Here is a 19,572-nt window from a genome sequence, read left to right as displayed (position 1 = left end):
GCTGCAGCCCTTCAATTCATGCTCACCTGAATATCAATGCAGCGCCGGTGCTGCTCGTGCTGCTGACCGTGTGAGGCGTGGGTGTATCTGGTCACAGGTACAAGCTGTATTACCATTAGGGATAATGTTAGCGATGGAACCTGAGCAAAATTACGTATGAGACCCAACATCACATAACGACCATAATCATTTCTTAATTGGTGGCTATAGGAACATTGTGTGATGATGAGACGAGCAGCAAACAAGAGAGACTACACCAGGCCAACTCTCTAAAGAACAGTACCAGTACAGTTTTATCTTCAGACCAAGGAGTATCATTCGACAAACACAACAGACAGTGTAAACAGTTGGAAGATAATCAGAAACATTTGGTTTAATATTTTATGGTACGGTTGAAAAATTGTTACTTTAAACTCTTTATGATATAGGTCATCTTGAAAAATAAAAAAAAAGACACTTCAGGGCAGGTCAGGGCCTTGATCAGGTAGTGACTGTTTTTGTTTCCACCTTGAAAGGACGTCAGGCATGTCTGAAGATGTCCTGCAGCAGACAAAAGCATCAACATTTACATTCGCTTTTTAACGTTGAATACTCTTAATATGCAACATTAAAAAATATTGTGTTCTTCAGTTTTGTTGCCAAAAGATAGATAGATAAAAATATAGAAATAATCGTTTACATACAAGTTGCATAACCAGGTATGGAATAACAATATTTTTGACCAATGCATTTTACATCCTATATCCTGTCTCTCCAGGGTCTGTGAAAATGTGGAGCCAAAGCAATTTAAATATGTTTACAAAGCTCGGTGTCACAGCAGTCGACACATGTTCTGCCTGGATGATAACTGATCTAATCAGAAATGACTGAAAGCTATCCACTATCAAGGTTGCCATAGCAACAACATATAAAGTGGCTGACGATGAAAAGGAAGCAATGCCTTGTCACTTTTACTTTTGCAAGTCGCTGCATCGTGCTCTAGTCCTGAAACGGTCCTCAAATCAACAGCTATGGCTAAAGGTTTGGGGGATTACTGCAGTATTTTTTATGACATTTCTTTTACATACAGGATTAAAGTGACTAATTATATTTTGGTGGTGGTGAAATATTAAAATAATAATTTCATCTCAAGCAAATTGCATAATAAATGTTCTATCTTTGAAACCCTGAATATCTTCTTCACGCTTGTTTTGCTCCACACATACATAAATACTTACATAATTACATATTCTACAAATACTATCTCTTAGTTTTACCCTTCATCAGGGTTGGTCTCTGCCCCCTGCCCTGCATCCACAAACGTGCCCATACGACTCTTGCAGCGTTCCAGATTGAGCTGACTCTGTGTCCCTGCGTGACCGCAACACAAAGAGTTTATGATTAGACGTTTCATGAAGCGTTAGCAATCCAAAGCCAAGGCCAATAGTATCAATACACACTTGGCTCCATTGCCTTCACTTGTCACTTCACATGACTTACGCCACTGTTTTGTTATGGGGTTTTTTTAATGCACAGTTTCGAGTGTGGTTCATTCAGATGTTTCTTTCTGTTGCCTTCGTTTCTATTACTGTTACTATTGCTTTGTGTACAATTTGGTAGAGTCCCCTTTTTTTAATAAAAATATACACGATCTTTAGATGTTTGTTTGTGACAAATAATTGATTTGACTCAATTTATGACCATGCTATGTCGCTGTTAGCAGAAAATGATATATGATGCTCTGTGTGACATACTTTTCAGGAAAGTAATAAGCCACGAAGGGTAAAAACCTAGGGGCGCCCTCATCTGTCAGCCAGAAATGAAAAATAAATATATAAACTGAAAATGTCTTCAGGTACCTCAGGATAATATAGTTTTGTTGTCCTGGAGAGAACAATGACGGAGCACATACACAGGTTTCCTCTCATAATGTTTTTTATTATTATTATTATTTGGTCGTATTTCATTTGGAATGAAAGAGACCCTTTCCTATTGAACAACACTAATAAACGTACCTTTTCAAACTGCAATCTACAGACCACTATCAGGCTCGTTAAAAACAATGACTCCCTTCAGGTGTCGAGGTTTAATTAATTTGAGCCGAGGCTGCCGCAGATACTTACCCTCCCGTCTTATTGTTTCGATCTGTTGCTCCGGAGCAGGGTTGGCAGCTGCAGGGTGCACTCTGAAGTTTCCTAGGAATTTAAGACATATTCTGAAACAAGCTGTTTCGTGGACAGAAGAAATATTGTTCTGTAATTAACGCAGTGGACACAACACAGGATGTGTGATTAGGTGATGGGGCAATAATTAAAAAACCTACCAAAGGAGGGAATTATATGGTTGATGTTCAGCCAAGCTTTTATGAAGGGGTATATTGATATGAGCAGGCCTGGAAACAGAAGTCATTATTAATGGGACAGCTGATAGCAGTGGTAGCAGTGGATTTATTACAGCGCCAACTTCTCTGATTGCTGTTGACAGTGTTAATTAGATATTGTGAGGTATGAAATTATTCATAGTTAGACATTAAAAATGAATTGTTACTGGTTACCACGGGTGACTAATAGTAGTGATTTCAATTAACAGGCACATCTCTCAGTGTACTTTTACGTTTTAGCTTTTGACCTGAAAACATTTGATTGGACAGCCCTCCCTACCTTTTATTCGCAAAGAGAGTTAGCTACAAAATGTTTTGATGGTACAATGAACATGTAAGTGTGCCAAACTATATGGTATCTTTATAAACCTGCATGTTTTAACCTTATTATATTTAGTTATTAGACAGCACTGGCAATTTTATTCCTATTAAATATGGCCGTGGACTTTTCCTACCAGTGAGAAGAGCTGGCATGAAAGGCTTTCAGGTCCAGAGGGTGGGTGTGATACATGTCTGTGCCTAAAATGTCATGAAACTGCAGAAGGAGTGAAGAAAATCTGGCAAGGACACTCTGTCCATGCCTATTAGTCAGCCTGTGTATGTGTGTGTGTCTGTGTGTGCGCAAGGCAACACACACATAGGCCTCAAAAACAAATAATTAGATGCTACTTAGTGTGCACTCACTCTGCAAGAACGAATGTCCCTGTCAAGCTGCTGTCCGCAGTTTTGATTTGCCAAAGACTTTTGTGATGTCGCATGGATTAATTATTGAACGTGACTCAAGTCCTTGGTGAGAGTGAGTTTCACATTAACAATGTATGAGAATGTTGTCTTCCACAGATCAAAAGCCTTGTCCTTAACTCCTCTCTTGGAACGCACACTCGTTATCCTGAAAGTGCGAGTCCTCCTGCTATCAGCTGGTTTGGGTTACACTGTTATATCAGATGATGACATGTTCCCTTTTTCAACAACCTTATGGAAAATGTCACATGTCACAGAGCCAAAACTACAGGCCTGTCCACGCCTGTCTAAATATGTCAATAATATAACATGGTAGAATTATATGCTAACAACAGCTTTGGTAAATCTCCATCGTGTTTTGTGTGATAGAAATTAAGAGTTTCTTTTGAATCTGCTCAAGGCCGTGTGTTTCATTTGTGGCTCTGCTGACGAGCAGAGAATACATGTTCAATTAGGTTTGTCTTATGAATGCTTCAAGGTTTACAAACTAACAGTGCAAGATGTAAAATAAGTGTCATGTCAGTTCAATAATTTATATAATAAATGGCCACGTTTATTTTTTTGCCGTTCAACGCAGGACATGACACGACACTTAGCAATGCGTGAAGCAGCACGGGCTAATGCACAACAAGCAGAGTCTATGATAATGTGTAATGGAACTGACATGTGATTTAAATATTATAAAATAATAATATAAATGCCCTGCAACATAAAGAGCTTTGTTACTGTGTGTGTTTAACTAATTAATGTGTGACATGATGAATGAATGAATGAACAGAACACAGCTGTTTTCAAGACTGTATAACCCTGAACTGTAAGTCACACAATATGTCAACAAGAAAACCTGAGCTACAACAGCAGTTTGGGAGTATTGAAGACGCAGTAAACATTGTTTACACTTTACTGCCTAAAAATGTAATTGAATTTTTAAAATACTGAAGAGTTTCCATTCACATACTCACCCAGACCCCCTGCTCCCAGGAAAATACCTCCCACAGCATCAGCATCACACTCCCTCGAGACGCCAATAATGATGCAGCCTGCCACAATGCCAAGTAAGGCCGAGCCCACCCGCAGGCCATGGTACTCCCCGACACTGACGGGGTTCATTCAGCAGGTGTTGGCCCCCCTACTGTGCTGAACTTCAATTGACTGTTATCTACATCCGCCTCATCCACCCTTAGGTTCCCTCTGTCTAACATAGGAAGCACTTTCTCTGGCTGAGCCTCCACATCTACTCCCTGTTGCTCAAGATGTGTCATGAATGTTTAAAGCAGGAGCTCTGGTTTCTTTTGCAAGTGAAAATGAAAAAGCTGGAGTCATGTACTCTTATGACAATAACAGGTGTGCTACAAATCTGATCAATGTCACTTTGGACTTTCATCAGCATTCAGTATGAGTGAATCAGTATAGATTACAAAAAACAAATAACACCACAGTGTTAGGTCCAATAGTTCCTGTTATATTAACCCATATCAAGGGTAAGCCAAAGGAGATGAAGAAATCAATACTGACTGTCAATCAAGGATGATTTACTTGATAATTGACTAAGGCAGCAAATACAAAAACAAATGCCACTCGCTATTTTACAGCTCATCTGCCATAGTCATAAATTTGCATCTGTGCACAGCAAGATCAGAAAACTTCAATAACAGGAAATATTATGTATTTCTGTGTATTTCTATATCTCTATATTTGACCTCCATTTGAACTTTCACACCAGAAATCCTCCTTTTTGACATGCAGCATAACAAAACCACCATGTCAGGAAACATCTTTAATATACAAAACCACCATGTCAGGAAACATCTTGAAACATCATGTAGCAACAAGCCAGTTAGTTTATGTTGTATGAAGTTGACTCTAAACAGGTGTTTTGTTAGCAGCTTGTTAATTTATTTTATGTATGGAAATGCCTTGGAAATTAGGGAGGTGTAACTTATATGCTCTAGGTTGTTATCTGGAATCTTGTTCACATTGTTCACATTGAATCTTGAATCTGGTCCACAATGTTTACCAGGAAAAGAATAAAATGACCCTTGCAATAATCCTTAATTCTGAGCTCTTTTTAAATAACTGCTGTAAGCCTCTTAAATCAAAGCCAATGCATTGGAAAATACTGTAAACTGTACAGTAAGTTATGTATAATATACAATTTTAATGCTAATGCAGTTTGTCATGATTGAACCCTAACATGTAGAGTTTATCGCTAGCATTTTTACATACTGGTTGCTTAACTGATTTTGTTTGTCCAAATAATAAATCAATATATTCATTATTTTTATTCTGAAATGTCTGGCCAATTCTTAAATGTGATGGTAGAAGTTTAATTTGAATACATTTTAACTTTTACATTAGAAGATGGAGTGGCGCTTTGGCCCAGAGGCAATGTCTCTGTCATTGGTGTGGAACCCCAGGGTTCACCTCCTGGGCAAGTTCGAATCCTGGTTAGGGCGGTTGGTACCTTCCAGTGGACTCACCACCCGCAGGAAGGTTTGGTACGGTGCAATGTGATTTGGGTGGCGACTGCTCCCCCTGCGACCCGGTAACGGATAAGCGGATGAAAATGGATGGATGCATTAGTAGATGCAATTTAACAACATCAGTTTTTTCCATTGTTCTGGTAACCACAACACTATTCTTATAATTCTATAGGAACGTTAAGCTAATTAAACATCTGGTCTAGGCTTATGGAATTGACTGCATAAACAAAGAAATGTTTCTATTGGCAACACAAATTGTCTACATTGTCAACTGTTGATCAACATTAATAAACTGAAACCGTTCAAATTCCAAACGTTATCTGTCATTTGATATCAACATTTGACTTTTTTTTTAAAAATTAAAGATAAAAATGTTTCTTTGGCCCGTACGGGGATCGAACCCGCGACCTTGGCGTTATTAGCACCACGCTCTAACCAACTGAGCTAACCGGCCAGTACTCACGTCTACAGATTATAGACATGATATATATCGATATATATATTTACATATATTGTTATTGGATTGCCGTTGCATTTTAGAAAATAAGAATAAACAAACAAATTATGTTTCGACATTATTAGAAGGAAGAAGAGATAAATAATTTCAGAGCGTGCGGCGTCGTCTAACTGAAGTCATAACGATCATAGATCATATAACATTATAATCACAAATTAAATCCAGGTCTGCGGAAGACCTCGTGGCGCAACGGTAGCGCGTCTGACTCCAGATCAGAAGGTTGCGTGTTCAAATCACGTCGGGGTCATATGTTTTGTTCTTCATTTATCTGTTCCACAGTGAATTATTAGTGGCCCCAACAACTGCAAATTTTACACATAGGTGCATGTGAAGTGTAATTTTGTCACATAGATATGATACTTTTAATATTTTTGGTGAATATTATAATATTATATATATATTATACCGTTTTTGTTTCATGTTGTTAAGGATTTGTGTTGTTTCTGAGAAAGTAATGTTTTATTGGATTCCCCATTAAATGATTATAAAACTTCTTAACATTGAGTAACATTTGTTATGATATTAGGAATAAAAAAGTGGTGGGCTCGTCCGGGATTTGAACCCGGGACCTCTCGCACCCTAAGCGAGAATCATACCCCTAGACCAACGAGCCAGATGTGTGTCCGACATGTTCAAACATATATAATAATACGTTTTTGTGATGGAAAATGAGCTATATGATTGGTTGTAATTTTATTGTACATCTACAGAATTCCAACCTTTGTACTTTGCTTTTTTGACTTAATTTAACTTTTTAAATAGTTATATTTAATGACCTAAAATAGTGTAACTATGTTCTTATTTTTATAAGGCGAAATAATTACGGTAGTAAATTCTTTACGATAAATTCGTGCTACCTACAGACGAGAGTACCAAAACTTTTTGTTTTCTATTTAATGTTGCTTTAGATTGTTTCTTTAAAAATGCACGTAATTCTTTCCAGCCTGGTTTAAATACTCTGGGTAACTTGGAAAAACAGACAAAAAAAGAGAGAACACGTTGTGGTCAGTGAATACGTAGCAGTCAGCAAATATGATCAGAGCTGTCGGGATTTTTCGTCCGTCACGTGACCTACGAACAGCCATCTTGTGGAAATCGAAGGGTGAGGGAGAGAGAGAGAGTGAGAGAGATAGAGCGAGCCTACAGATAACCCAGAGAGCCACTCAACTCGAATACAAACCTTGTGCTGTCACAACAAGCAGAGGTAAGACAGCCAAAGTTTAATACACTATCATAGGGGAATTCGCACAATTAATTAAAGTTGCCATGTCAGAGAGTTATTTTCTCATAGGTTGGGGCGTTATTGACTCTTATCTCTGCTTTGCTACACCACCATGTTTACGTGGCCTCGCAGCAGCGGATCCCAGTGTCTGCGTGTGCGTGTCCGAGTCGCATAAAGTGTGGGGCGGCCTGGCAAGGAAATGTTGTTGTGAGTCCAGGCCGCGTGGAGCTAAGGTGGCTAACATGTTAGCAGGCTAGCTACTAGAGGGAGAATGTGTTTATTCCGGCGGCGTTATTTTAGTCATAATGAAATATATGAATATGGCACACTTTATTTAGGTATTTAAGTTGCTGTCAACAAACACGTACAGCAAAGCACCACACTACTAACGTTGAAGGAAAACGGTGCTGGCTAACAGGCTAGTTAGCCAACGCTACTATTGGCTTGTATCGTAAATACCTTGATGTGGCACCCGCATGTAGCCTACAGCACTTATAACAACATATGTTGTCACGTTTTTACTTAGCTGCAGTTATACTGTCAATATCAACCTACAATACACAACCTAACTGATGTCAGCTGGTTGTGTTTCGTGAACTTTGGTATTCTTGACTATGTTCGCTACTGTGTTAGTGACCGGTATGGATTTATTAAATTAACCATCACCAGTGGCCAGCAGGATTTCTATTAGGAATTCGCCATATAAGCCACCATTATGTTGTGTAAACAACGAAAAATATTTATTGAACCACTCGTATCACTTTGCATTTTATCCAATCTAGCTCTGCTGGAACTTCACTTAACGTCAACCAACGCTAAAACTTTGCTCAAATGTACTGATCATGCATATTTCTATCATGTGTTCCTTCACTCAGCTAAACGTGATACATAAATAAACACAATAAAACACGTAAATAAATGTTGATATTCTGTTCAGTGCGGTTGTCATCAGAGAACGTAGAACTTGAATAGAGTTCATGTATAGACTAGTTCAGCCGACGGTAGCCAACGAGCAAATTGATCAGTGGAGTTGCCGGATATGTTGCTCAATTTGCTTTAGTTTATCAGAACTTCCTACACGTGTCTATTTTCCATACAGTAATTTTAACCCTAGCACAATGACGTGAAAACGTCAAAAACTGTAATCAGTTATCAACTTGAATAACAACACCCCCTAGTTAATTGTTTGCTTTTTTTATATATTAAAAATATCTCCTATTAGGTAAAGCTCCACCTGTACCTAACAATGCAAAATAAAAATTATATAACACAAAATAAATATTCATGTCTTTGTATGTTTCTGAAAGATACTGGTTTTAAAACCTTAAAATTAAAACTCTCACTCATCCACCAATAGCACACATTTGCATTTTTATTTAATACAATTGTTTGGATCACATTATTGCTGTAAATACCATTTCTGTTGTCAATTACAGGTGTCTAACCATGCCCTCCACTCCTACTGGGGGACTTCTTAAAATAGCCTTACCAGATTGAAACTTAACACTGCTTGTGTGGGCTGCCCAGATGGGCTATATGCATGTCTTTAGGGGTTGGAGTCCATTAAATGGTTAACCAAAATTTGACTGCTGTGCCAAATTGTTATATGACAATAATATACATGGGAAAATGGGCGTACTACACTCATTTAAGATAAGTTTTCTGTCTTGTCAATGTGGTTCTAAATCCTGTCCTCACTTTCTGTTTTTGTAGAACTTTAAGGAAAAATGGCTGAGACCCAGACGCTTAACTTTGGACCAGAATGGTAACTGAACTTGTGATTTTATGAATAATATGATGATTAATTAGATGGAGGAAGTCATTAAGAGGTTGTGAAACTAGTGCCCTTTGAAGGCTTAGTGCATCTGTTTCATGTTAAAACCTGTCAATTGCCACCTCAGCTGAACTGTATTTTCTTTCTGTCCCTTTTGCTTTTATTTCCCCCTTCCCCCATCTAGGCTCCGTGCCTTGTCTGGGGGTGGTGTCGGCAGTGGTGGAGGTGGAAGTAGCAGCTCTGTTGCCTCTCCACCCCTCTCACCTGCTTTTCCAAAGTATAAACTTGCAGACTATCGCTACGGGAGAGAAGAAATGTTAGCACTTTATGTAAAGGATAACAAGGTGAGTATTACATTTGACAGTGGTGTTTCTCAGTGTCCTGTATATCTCAGAGGGAGTACAGGTAGAGCTTGAGCAATTACATTAAAAAAAAATTAAAATTATAGATGTAATTCTATTTTAAAATGCTGATGTAAGGATCATATAAGTAGTGAGTCAGACAGCATTGTGCCATTCAACTACAGCCATTTATTCAAAGTACCCAACATATAATGAATATAAAGTGATATTTAGTTTTTATAAGTAAATACATATTTGAGGTTTTCAATGTACAGTAGATCACTTTACCCTGGTCATTTAAAAAGTAGCTCCCAAGTGGACACAGTTCGTCAACAGCAAGGGTGCTGTTGACGAACTGTGTATAAATACATTGTGTTTATTTTTTTTAACTGACATGCTTCTCATCAAATGTTGAAGCTTTTATTGTGAAGTCAATCATTTTAATTTTTTTTGTGTATATACATATATGTAATACAGATCCCTATAGACCTACATGATAAGGAGTTTCTGCCCATATTGCAAGAGGAGCCCCTGCCACCTTTGGCACTGGTGTCTTTTACAGAGGAGGAACAGGTGAGAAAATCTTGTTGATAAAGAGTATCCTCAGAATCTTTTTTTCTGCATATTAGTGCTCTTCTAATTTTCGTAACCTGAAAAGTTCATGACTTTTTTAGGGTGCCAGTATAACTTACATCTTAATAATTCTAAATCTTAAACAATTAATAATTGTTTACAACGCTGCACTGAGACTGTGTGGTTGATTTTTGCTTGAAATATGTCGTAATTCCCTGTATCAAACAGTATTTGTGGAAATCATCTTGTCACATCTATTTACAGTTGTTTGAATTTTTGCCTGCTGTAAATCCTTCCTTTCTTTCATAAGTCTGTCTCTTTAGGTCAAAGTGACATCTTTTGTCATTCGGCTCCAAAATCCATAATCACACAGAAATACAAATAGAAATAAAAAAACACTGAAAATTCACACATGCTGATCTAGGGGTAAATAAATGATTGTTGATCAGCTGCCTTATGTGGTAATAGTGTTGATTTTCTTTTCCTGATGTGTTTGGTCTTTAAAAATTACCTATGCTCTTAATTTTAGTGGAAAAGTGGCTTAAACTGGGCTCTTCCCTTTCAATTGCTCCCCTCCCTCTATTTGTACTTGCAGAGAAATTTTTCCATGTCTGTAAACAGTGCAGCAGTACTACGGCTGACAGGCCGAGGAGGCGGGCCAATAGTGGGGGCACCAAGAGGCCGAAGTACCTCAAGGGGTAGAGGTAAGACATAGATGGAGTCATGCCTAGATGTTTCAGGTTGTCTCACATCAGAGTGAAGGTGGATAAACTATTATATCTATAAAGTTACACAATGGACTTGTTAATATATTTGTTACATGCAATTTAAAAGTCAGATTTAAATTGAGCGTCGTATACCAACTCGGCAGACCTTGCAAGTAATTCTTTTTAAATCTTTGTTCTGTCCTTAAAAGTCAGTAACCCAGTCTATATCAGGATTGTTTTATCTTTCTAACCCTTTACGGGTTCCAGGCCGGGGTAGAGGAGATGGAGGATTTTACCAAAGAAGTTTTGACGATGTGGAAGGTTTCGGTCGTGGAGGGCGAGAGATGCACCGCTCACAGAGCTGGGAAGAAAGGTAACAACAATTGAATTTGGGGCTTCATGTTTTTAAACAGGTGCTAAACATGAGTTCTTTGTAATCACTTTGTTAAGACTTAATTCATGTTGTTGTATTCTATCTACATCAGGGGAGATAGAAGGTTTGAAAAACCAGGGCGTAAAGAACCAGGTTGGTATTTAGTGCACATATTTAGTACATACTATTTTGTATTTGATTTTTCTTTTAAACTATTAAAACTTGTTCTTCTCTGAACTCAACAGAAGTTGTTCCAGGACACTTTCAAATTAATCACAGTAAGTTATTTTGGGGTTTTTTTGCTGAAAAAACTTGACAAAATATCATTTTAGTTGACTTGTCTTGTTGACAGCTGCACTATAAGTCACATTTCTACTAACTGTTTTGTTTTAGTCCGAGGAAACTACGAGGATGGTGGGACAGGCCTACAGAGGAAGCACGATTTCACACGCTCAGAGAGTGAGAACTGGCGTACGACTCGTGATGATCAAAATGGTGAGGATGATGAAGGGGGATGGAGATTGGCAGGTTCTCGACGGGACAGTGACCGATGGTGCCCCCTAAGCCCAGGTGGGCACCGCACTGACCACTTCACTGAAGAATTTATCTCTGATGGAATTATCTGTGCTAAATGTTGGTTCTGGATTCCTGTATTGCAAAAATGACTATGCATCGCTGGAATCAATACATCGTCTGGTCATAAAATCTAATTACTTTTTAATTTTTTTATTTTTTTAGATTGTCCTCGGTCAGCAGGGTGGCGGGAACACCCAGACCAGCGTCGCCGTTTCCCATTTGATGCCAGAGAAGACGAGCGTGGATACAGGAGACCACGGTCGGGCAGCGGCAGTCTGGAAGACGAAAGGGACAGTCTGCCAGAGTGGTGTCTGGAGGATGCTGAAGAGGAGGCAGGGACTTTTGACTCATCAGGAGCCTTCCATTCTCACAAGGTAAGTGGAGACCTGGCTGTAGTTTTTTTTTTTTTTGTTGTTGTTACTCAAAATCAAATGTTTTACTTCTTCTACTTGAATCAAAGCTTCAAAATTATGTATATTTGTTTTTGGCCTTTTAGCAAAAAGCTTCCAAGGAGCCAATCCTGGAAGAAGCAGAGCTTGAATTTAAGCCACTGGAAGAGTGTGAGGAGGGTCTGGAGGAGGAGGACATTCGGCCCATGGAGACCAAAGAAACAGACATGGAGGCCAAAAGAGAGGCTGACCGAAAAGGTCAGCCACTTATTATTCTCTAGAGAGAGTTTACATTTGTCCCATGTTTGGCAGGGTTTTTTGCAGACATTTGGAATACAGACAAAACAACTGAAGCAGTGTTTCTGAGAAATACATGATACTGATACTATGTTGGGACAATAAGTCATGTTAACCTACTGTACATAGATAAAATCATTATTTTTTTCCCATTTTGTTTAACCTGTATTTTATTATTTTATTTGACTGTTTTGTCTGTATTCCAATGTCTGCAAAAAAACAAACTAGAACTAAAAACTACATTATAACTTGTTGAGATTTCCTGTCTGTGCACATTCAAAGGGTGGATTTTAGTTCTTACTGAAAACACCTGTATTTGAATTACCTGACCTTATCTGATTGTCCTAATTGTTTTCTAAAGAGTTGGCCAGGGTATCAGAAGAAGCCCCACCTGTTGCTCAACCTGTTGTACCTCCAGTCTTGGAGCCTCAGACCTCTTCCCAGCCATCTTCAAAGAGCCAGCCCTGTAGAATAGAGGAGATAGAAAGTCCACCTGAAAGACAGCCCCCCCTGGAGCTCCCACCAGAGCCCTGCAAACTCCCTCGGCACATCCCAATGTCCAACAGCATGGTGGAATCCCTACCTATGACCCACATTTCTACCACTCCTGCAGGTGAACATTGATTCTCCGCCCCTAATTGGCCCTATTCAATGATGTTGTCCTACAGGAGTTTAGGGAGTTCACTTTGGTTTGCATTGTGCTTTGTAGAAGTACCTGCTCCACCGCCCAGTGTACAGCTACCACAGCAGAAGGACATGGACATTCCTGTGGTGATAAACAATGCCTTGCCCTTTTCTTCAAGTATAATGGCACCTATAAGCAGACCTGCACCTGCACCACACGACACTGATGAAGATGGACTGAAACACTTTGAGCAGGTAAATGTTTGGATTTGAAATGTGTAACTGTTTCTTTTAACCAAAATAATCACTTAAAGCAGTCTAGCATTGCCTTAATTTATTTGTTAAAATTCCAAACCAAAATATCATAGGATGTCTAGCATCTACAACCCAAACAATGAGTTCATTCAAATAGAACAAAATGGGCAGAGAGTGATATGTGCTGCTGAAAATATCTATTTCAGGAGGCAGAAAAGATGGTGGCGTATTTACAAGACGGTGTGATGGACGACGACAGACTTGCAGTAAAGACTTCTGAGAAGCCCAAGTCTGCAGGACTGCCACGCACTCATGAGGCTGCTCTCAAGTGGTTCTACAAAGATCCTCAGGGCGAGATACAGGGTAATGCTACAAGAGATGTGTAACAACAGCTGTGATTTAACCTGTATTATCTGTTTCGAATCCACTTGAGCCTTCTGTGTTTTTTTTTATCCTACTCCATTCAGGTCCATTCAGTAACCAGGAAATGACTGAGTGGTTTCAGGCTGGTTACTTCACAGTTTCTCTGTTGGTCAAAAGAGGGTGCGATGAAGTATTTCAACCACTGGGAGAGATCATGAAAATATGGGGGAGGGTACCGTTTACACCAGGCCCTGCACCTCCACCTTTACAGGTTTGTGGCTGAATACCAGGGTCCACTCTTTATACAGTCATTTCCTTTGCACATCTTCCTTAGCTGACAACTGCAGAAGGAAGTATTTTATTTAATTATCTGCATAGTAAGAGGTAAAAATATGTGGGGAAGATTTGAACAGTTGTCTTTTGTTTAATGAGCCCTTTCTCTACAGTTGTTTGCTGCTAAGTCACATGGTACATCACACACGTCCTTTAATTGTAGTCTTGCTAGATGCCCATAACTGAGGCTTCTCTCTTTGTCAGTGCAATTTTTCACATGTTTTATGTTCAATCAGCACTCATTCAATTATGCATCTCTCCATTCCTTCATTTTACTATTTAGCTGCTGCGGCATTATGAATTTATTTTGTCAAATTTTATGTTTCTTTAATAATGATTCAAACTGATGTTTTTTTTAGACTGACAGTGATCAAGAGAGGTTAAAGAGGCAGCAAGAGCTAACTGCTCTCAACCTTTACCAGTTACAACAGCTACAGTATCAGTACCTTCTCAGGTTTGTTACACACCCAGCAGCTAACAACACACACTTTTGGGATATATAATTATTATTATACTTCTTCACTTCTTTTTCACCTTTCAGACAGCAGTATGCACAGGCTTTAGCCCAACAGAAGGCTGCCGTTCTGAACTCGGCTCCTCTTCAACAGCAGCAGCAGCATCAACAGCAGATCAACCTGCTACTACAGCAATATCAGGCCCTCAAAATAAGGTTGGTCAGGCAGACCTTCCTGTGTTACTACACCTGCCAGTGTTGTATTAATTGCTCTGTTCACTAATGTTGGTCCTTACAGGGCATCTGAGAGCCTCTTACCTCCTGTTACCCGCTCTTTATCAGTACCAGACTCTGGTTCTGTGTGGGAAATGCAGAACCCCTCCTCTCAGGCATCCTGCACACCGAACCTCCAACCAACTGCTCCAAGCAGTGAGTTTCCCAGCATGTCTGTTTTATTTTGTTTCATATCTGACAATATAAAACGTAATTATTTCATTTTCCTCTCAACAGCATGGGATGGCAGCAGTGTTTGGGATTTACCAATAGATTCTTTGGCACAGGCTCCAACCATGGAACAGATGCAACAGTTAGAAAGTTCAAAAACTGCAAAGGTAAACAATTATTGTACAGTTTTTTTGTACTAGTTGTCACACTTATTTTGTACATGGCTTATATAGAATAACTATTTCAGAACGTTTTTCATAAAAGATGAACAATTGTCAAGTTGTTTATCTTATTTCAATTATTTTCATTGTAAATTGATTCTGGTGCTTGTTATCCACTAGTTGGAGCTAGAGAGGCGGGAAGCAGAGCAAAGAGCCAAAAGGGAGGAAGAGGAAAGGCAGCGGTTGGAGGAAGCTCTGAGGGCTCGACGAGAGGAGGAACGTAAACGATTGGAAGAAGAGGAGTTGGCTCGGCAAAAACAGGTTTCAACATATGTTTGAATAATCATCAGCAACAACCGCTTTCACAGATGTTGTATATTAATTGGTACAAAGGCTTAAGTAGCGTTTACACTTTTTAGGAGGAGGCTTTGAGGCGGCAGCGAGAACTTGAAGAAGCACAGCGGAGACAAAAAGAAGAGGAGGATAGACTGGCTCAGGAGGAAGCTCGGCGAAGATTGGAGGAGAGGCGGAGGGAGGAGGAAGAGAGGAAGAAACGAGAGGAGTTCCTTCGCAAACAGGTGAGCTGATTCTGCAGTTGCCGGCAACAAATTGCAAGGCAAATTATTTAAACTTTCTTTACTTACTTTATTATCATCCATGTTTACCAGGAAGAGGAGCGAAGAAAGCAGGAGGAACTCCAAGCACTGAAGAGGCATGAGGAGGAGAAGCGAGCGGAGGAGGAGGCTGCTGCAGCCGCTGCTGCTGCAGCAGCTCTGGCTCTTGCCCAGCAACAACAGGAGGAGCAGAAGAGGAGAGAGCAGGAGGCCCAAAGACAGCAGGAGCTGCAGAGACAGCGGCAGCAGCAACAGGAAGCCCTCCGGAGACTTCAGCAGCAGCAACAACAGCAGCAGCTGGCTCAGATGAAGGTCAGAACTCTCAGCACTGACACTGTTTTTGAGAAATGGTAAAGGATTCACAATAGCCTGGGTGTGTTTATGGTGAAGAAAACTTTCTGAATCTTCAACATAGTTTTTATTCAACCACATTGCGGTGCAACAAAATACAAATTATTAATGAATAGATATCAGCAAATCATACATCACTCATTTTCAAAACATTAAAAAAAATTTTGCAGCTTCCATCCTCTTCAAAGTGGGGTCAGCAATCAACCAACGCCATTAACCAGAGTCAGAACGCCCTTTCACTGGCCGAGATCCAGAAGCTGGAGGAGGAGCGAGAACGTCAGCTGAGGGAGGAGGTGAGGACAAATGCGGACATCTCAAACATTGGCGTCTAGTTTTTTATTTTTTGTTCTCCAATGATTTTGTATTTTTACATTTTCTAATGGTTCTATCGGAGCTTATTCCCTAATAAAGCTCATACCAACTCTTTTTCCTCCACACACAGCAGCGACGTCAGCAACAAGAGCTTCTGAAGCTACAGCAACAGCAGGCTCTGCAACAGGCTCTGCAGCCTCAGACCAAGATGTCTGGTTGGGGCAACATGGCCAAGCAGCCGGTTGTCACCAAGTCCCTGCTGGAGATTCAGAGGGAGGAGGCCCAGCAGATGAAACAGCGGAAGGAGCAACCACAACCGCAACCACATCCGATCACCACTCAGCAGAACCGGACTCAAAACAGAACTGTACTTGACATTTGTTTTCTCAAAAGGCCTTTGTTTACTTTCTCTGTCAAAAAGTCAAAACTTAATTTAAATGTAGACTGTTCTGTTGACATTTTTATAAACATAACATACTTGCGCTGAAGTACTATTTTTTTTTTTTTTTTTTTTTTTTTTTTTTTTTTTTTTTTTTTTTTTTTTTTTTTTTTTTTTAAGCAGACGTCTCTGTCGAACTCGGTTTGGGGTTCTGTGAACACAAACACCTGCACCAACTGGGCTTCAGACAGCAGTATTTGGGGAGATACCCACAACTCCAACATGGGCTTCTGGGATGAGGCTGTGAAGGAGGCCACTCAGCAACCTCCTCCGAGCAGGAAAGGAAGTGCGCAGAAGAATAACAAAGGCAACGCCAACCACAGGTATTTATTAAGTGGAAAACAGTTGTTCATTCTCTGTGGGATGTGAGTAACACGCAGCTTCTTAATGATTTCTTCCTGTGTTTTTGTTTGTCCACTCCAAGCAACTCTTTGAGTGGGCGAGTCAACAAGAAGGTAGAAGAGGAGGAGAAGCTGCTGAAGTTGTTTCAGGGTGTCAACAAGAGCCAGCAGGACACCTTCATGCAGTGGTGTGAGCAAACCCTGCACACCCTCAACACGGCCAACAATTTGGATGGTGTGTCTTTCAAAGCCCTCTCACGTCCTGCCAATTTCCTCCATCAGTGGACCATTCTTAGAAGCCAAACTCAAACATACTCTTGTGTTTTTTTCCCCTGTCAGTTCCCACATTTGCTTCCTTCCTGAAAGAAGTGGACTCCTCATACGAGGTGCAAGACTATGTCCGGGCATACCTGGGGGACACTCCAGAGGCCAAGGACTTTGCCAAGCAGTTCCTGGAACGCCGTGCCAAACAAAACGCTAATCAACAAAAACAGGCACCGCAGAACCAACAGCAGGTCCACATTCAGCAGAAGCAACAACAACAACAACAACAACAACAGCAGCAGCAGCAACAGCAGCAGCAACAACAACTACAGCAGCAGGTGAATAATTTTAGAGGTGGACCTGACTCTCATATTGTCATTTAGCTTAAAGCTAAAATCTTTCAATGGTTTTATCGAAATTGTATTCACGGCATTGGTTTCCAAAGTGTGGAGGCTGGTCCCTCTAGGGAGCGTGAAGCTTTTTGAGGGTGGGTACATTTTTTAATATTTACTTTTTTTGTCTCACACTTGAAAGTTAAATCAGTTCAGGTAAGTTTTATTTGTATGGCATTGTCTCTATATCAATATGATATAGAGAGACATTGCAATATAAAAGTTTATAATTCCTCTCCTCACTACATCACACAAAAAGACAAAAAAAAACAATATTGTATTAGTGATAAAATAACAATATTTTTCATTAAAAGATGCAACATTTTCGTGTATTCCAGAAAAGAGGATTTTTCTGAAGAAATACATTTTAGAATATTCTCATGTCAAAGGTTGGATGTCTTTTACAAGCGACATTTTGTATGTGAAGGATTCTGTATGGGCTGGAACAGGATCTTCGTCAATCTATCAGTCTAATCATACAAGTGGTCAGCAGCAGCGTTTTGAGACGGTCACCTCAGGGAAGAAGAAAAAGAAGCAGAAGATGGTCCGTGCAGACCCCAGCCTGCTAGGTGAATACTGCTGAAATAAATTATCTCTGCCTTTTACAGCTCACCTGCTAAAGGGATTTTTCTGCTTTTTCTCTTTTGTCAGGTTTTTCTGTCAATGCCTCATCAGAGAGGTTGAATATGGGAGAGATTGAAACTTTAGAGGACTTTTAAGGGACTGTGGCCCAGATCTTTTATCCCGTTTTCTGTCCCTGCCACCAACTGCTTCCACAGTTTCACCTTTTTCATTTCCAGTCTGTCATCTATCAGAAATGTTCTGGTTTGCCCACTAAACAGTCTAAATTATAAACAAACAGGAGCTCTGAGCTCTCCCGTCTCCCGAAGGACCTACATGTTTGAAAAACATCCTGGAGAGAAGCGACTGCAGCAAACCGACCATTGAAGCAGCTTGAAGCAAGAAAAGATTGTTCTTGTTTTGCTCCTGCAACTTAAATTCTCTTCACCTTAACAAGGTGGATTTTTTTTAAGTAGGCCTGTAGGTTAACGGATGGTGTTTGGTGGGTGTGAAAATTATTGAGAGATTACATTCGTAGTTTTCATTTTATTTATTAAAAGGTTTTTTTCCTTGCTCTAAAAAAAGCCCCTCCTTCCTCCGCCACTTTCTTCTCCTCGCTACTTTTCTGCTGGGTGTTTGTGGATGACGACGGCAACGCACAGCCCAAGGATACCCACTTGTGTCCTGTTTTAAGGACATATCCAAAAGTTCCACGTAGTTATCTATTTCTTGTAAAATACTAGGCTGTTCAAAGAATAAACTTTCAACTCTGCATCTGTATTATAATATATGAAAATGATCTGCTGGAGTCATACTTTTTTATTGCGGTATGAAATAAAACAGTCTTATGTGTGGGCTGTCAAACCTGTGTCTGAACCATTGAAAGAAAAAAAGCATCTTTCATTCTTAGGAAGGTCAAAGGTTGCTGTTCTATCATCTCCCAACAACAGAGATCGAAGACTTCAATTCACATTTGGTTAAATAGAAAAAGTCTGACCACGGTGTGTTGTTTATAGTTTTTGCACACGGGGGCAGTCTAACACTAGCACTTTAGTCAGACCGCAGTGTGTGTAGTTTATCATTTTGACACACGGGGGCATCTAATCATCAGCTGTAGATCTTAATTCTCTACTCTTAATATGGGCGAGAACCTTGTGTATTTCCCAAAGGAGAAATACCTTTCTACAGCAGCAGTTTGAACAATCAACCAACCACAGGAGGGCATTTATTTCTAACGTATAAGAAATGTATAAAAATAAATATTTTTTAAATCCTCAGTTTTTATAAATAATTGTAATTTACATCAAAGCCT

At 39.8% G+C, this 19,572-nt stretch overlaps 2 protein-coding genes and 3 non-coding genes across 7 annotated transcripts; 2 read left to right on the top strand and 3 right to left on the bottom strand.

Moving 5' to 3' along the window:
* Positions 1-84: 84 nt before the first annotated feature.
* Positions 85-4,386, bottom strand: kncn (kinocilin). 2 transcript variants are annotated; one of them, XM_017042304.2, is made up of 5 exons: positions 4,063-4,386; positions 2,303-2,371; positions 2,103-2,174; positions 1,257-1,350; positions 85-540 (listed from the first exon to the last, which is right to left on the bottom strand). In XM_017042304.2, the coding sequence occupies exons 1-5, from the start codon at positions 4,208-4,210 to the stop codon at positions 459-461; spliced, it is 465 nt and encodes a 154-aa protein (XP_016897793.1). In that variant the 5' UTR covers positions 4,211-4,386; the 3' UTR covers positions 85-458. The 2 variants fall into 2 exon arrangements, with proteins under 2 accessions (XP_016897793.1, XP_024908159.1); XM_025052391.1 differs by lacking the exon at positions 2,303-2,371.
* A 1,577-nt stretch (positions 4,387-5,963) lies between these two features.
* On the bottom strand, positions 5,964-6,037 carry trnai-aau (transfer RNA isoleucine (anticodon AAU)). The gene has a single exon. It is a non-coding gene; the product is annotated as a tRNA-Ile (tRNA).
* Positions 6,038-6,275: 238 nt separating this feature from the next.
* On the top strand, positions 6,276-6,347 carry trnaw-cca (transfer RNA tryptophan (anticodon CCA)). Its single transcript has one exon. It is a non-coding gene; the product is annotated as a tRNA-Trp (tRNA).
* A 294-nt stretch (positions 6,348-6,641) lies between these two features.
* trnap-agg (transfer RNA proline (anticodon AGG)) lies at positions 6,642-6,713 on the bottom strand. Its single transcript has one exon. It is a non-coding gene; the product is annotated as a tRNA-Pro (tRNA).
* A 440-nt stretch (positions 6,714-7,153) lies between these two features.
* gigyf2 (GRB10 interacting GYF protein 2) lies at positions 7,154-19,124 on the top strand. Of its 2 annotated transcripts, none has more exons than XM_008334148.3 (29): positions 7,154-7,304; positions 9,036-9,087; positions 9,281-9,440; positions 9,915-10,010; positions 10,606-10,714; positions 10,985-11,090; positions 11,203-11,243; positions 11,336-11,368; positions 11,484-11,585; positions 11,829-12,040; positions 12,163-12,313; positions 12,714-12,965; positions 13,062-13,231; positions 13,438-13,594; positions 13,699-13,865; positions 14,287-14,381; positions 14,469-14,597; positions 14,680-14,810; positions 14,892-14,992; positions 15,167-15,307; positions 15,406-15,564; positions 15,655-15,912; positions 16,122-16,244; positions 16,394-16,630; positions 16,826-17,025; positions 17,127-17,278; positions 17,383-17,645; positions 18,127-18,268; positions 18,351-19,124. In XM_008334148.3, exons 2-29 carry the CDS (start codon positions 9,050-9,052, stop codon positions 18,416-18,418), a joined length of 3,993 nt encoding a protein of 1,330 aa, XP_008332370.1. In that variant the 5' UTR covers positions 7,154-7,304; positions 9,036-9,049; the 3' UTR covers positions 18,419-19,124. The 2 variants fall into 2 exon arrangements, with proteins under 2 accessions (XP_008332370.1, XP_008332369.1); XM_008334147.3 differs by having other exon boundaries at positions 11,484-11,660.
* The last annotated feature ends 448 nt before the right edge of the window (positions 19,125-19,572 follow it).

Source organism: Cynoglossus semilaevis, chromosome 20 (genome assembly GCF_000523025.1).
Source record: "Cynoglossus semilaevis isolate Cse_v1.0 chromosome 20, Cse_v1.0, whole genome shotgun sequence".
Taxonomy (NCBI): Eukaryota; Metazoa; Chordata; class Actinopteri; order Pleuronectiformes; family Cynoglossidae; genus Cynoglossus; species Cynoglossus semilaevis.
The sequence above is the reverse complement of the archived record's forward strand: the minus strand, read 5'-3'. Positions and strand labels throughout refer to the sequence as shown.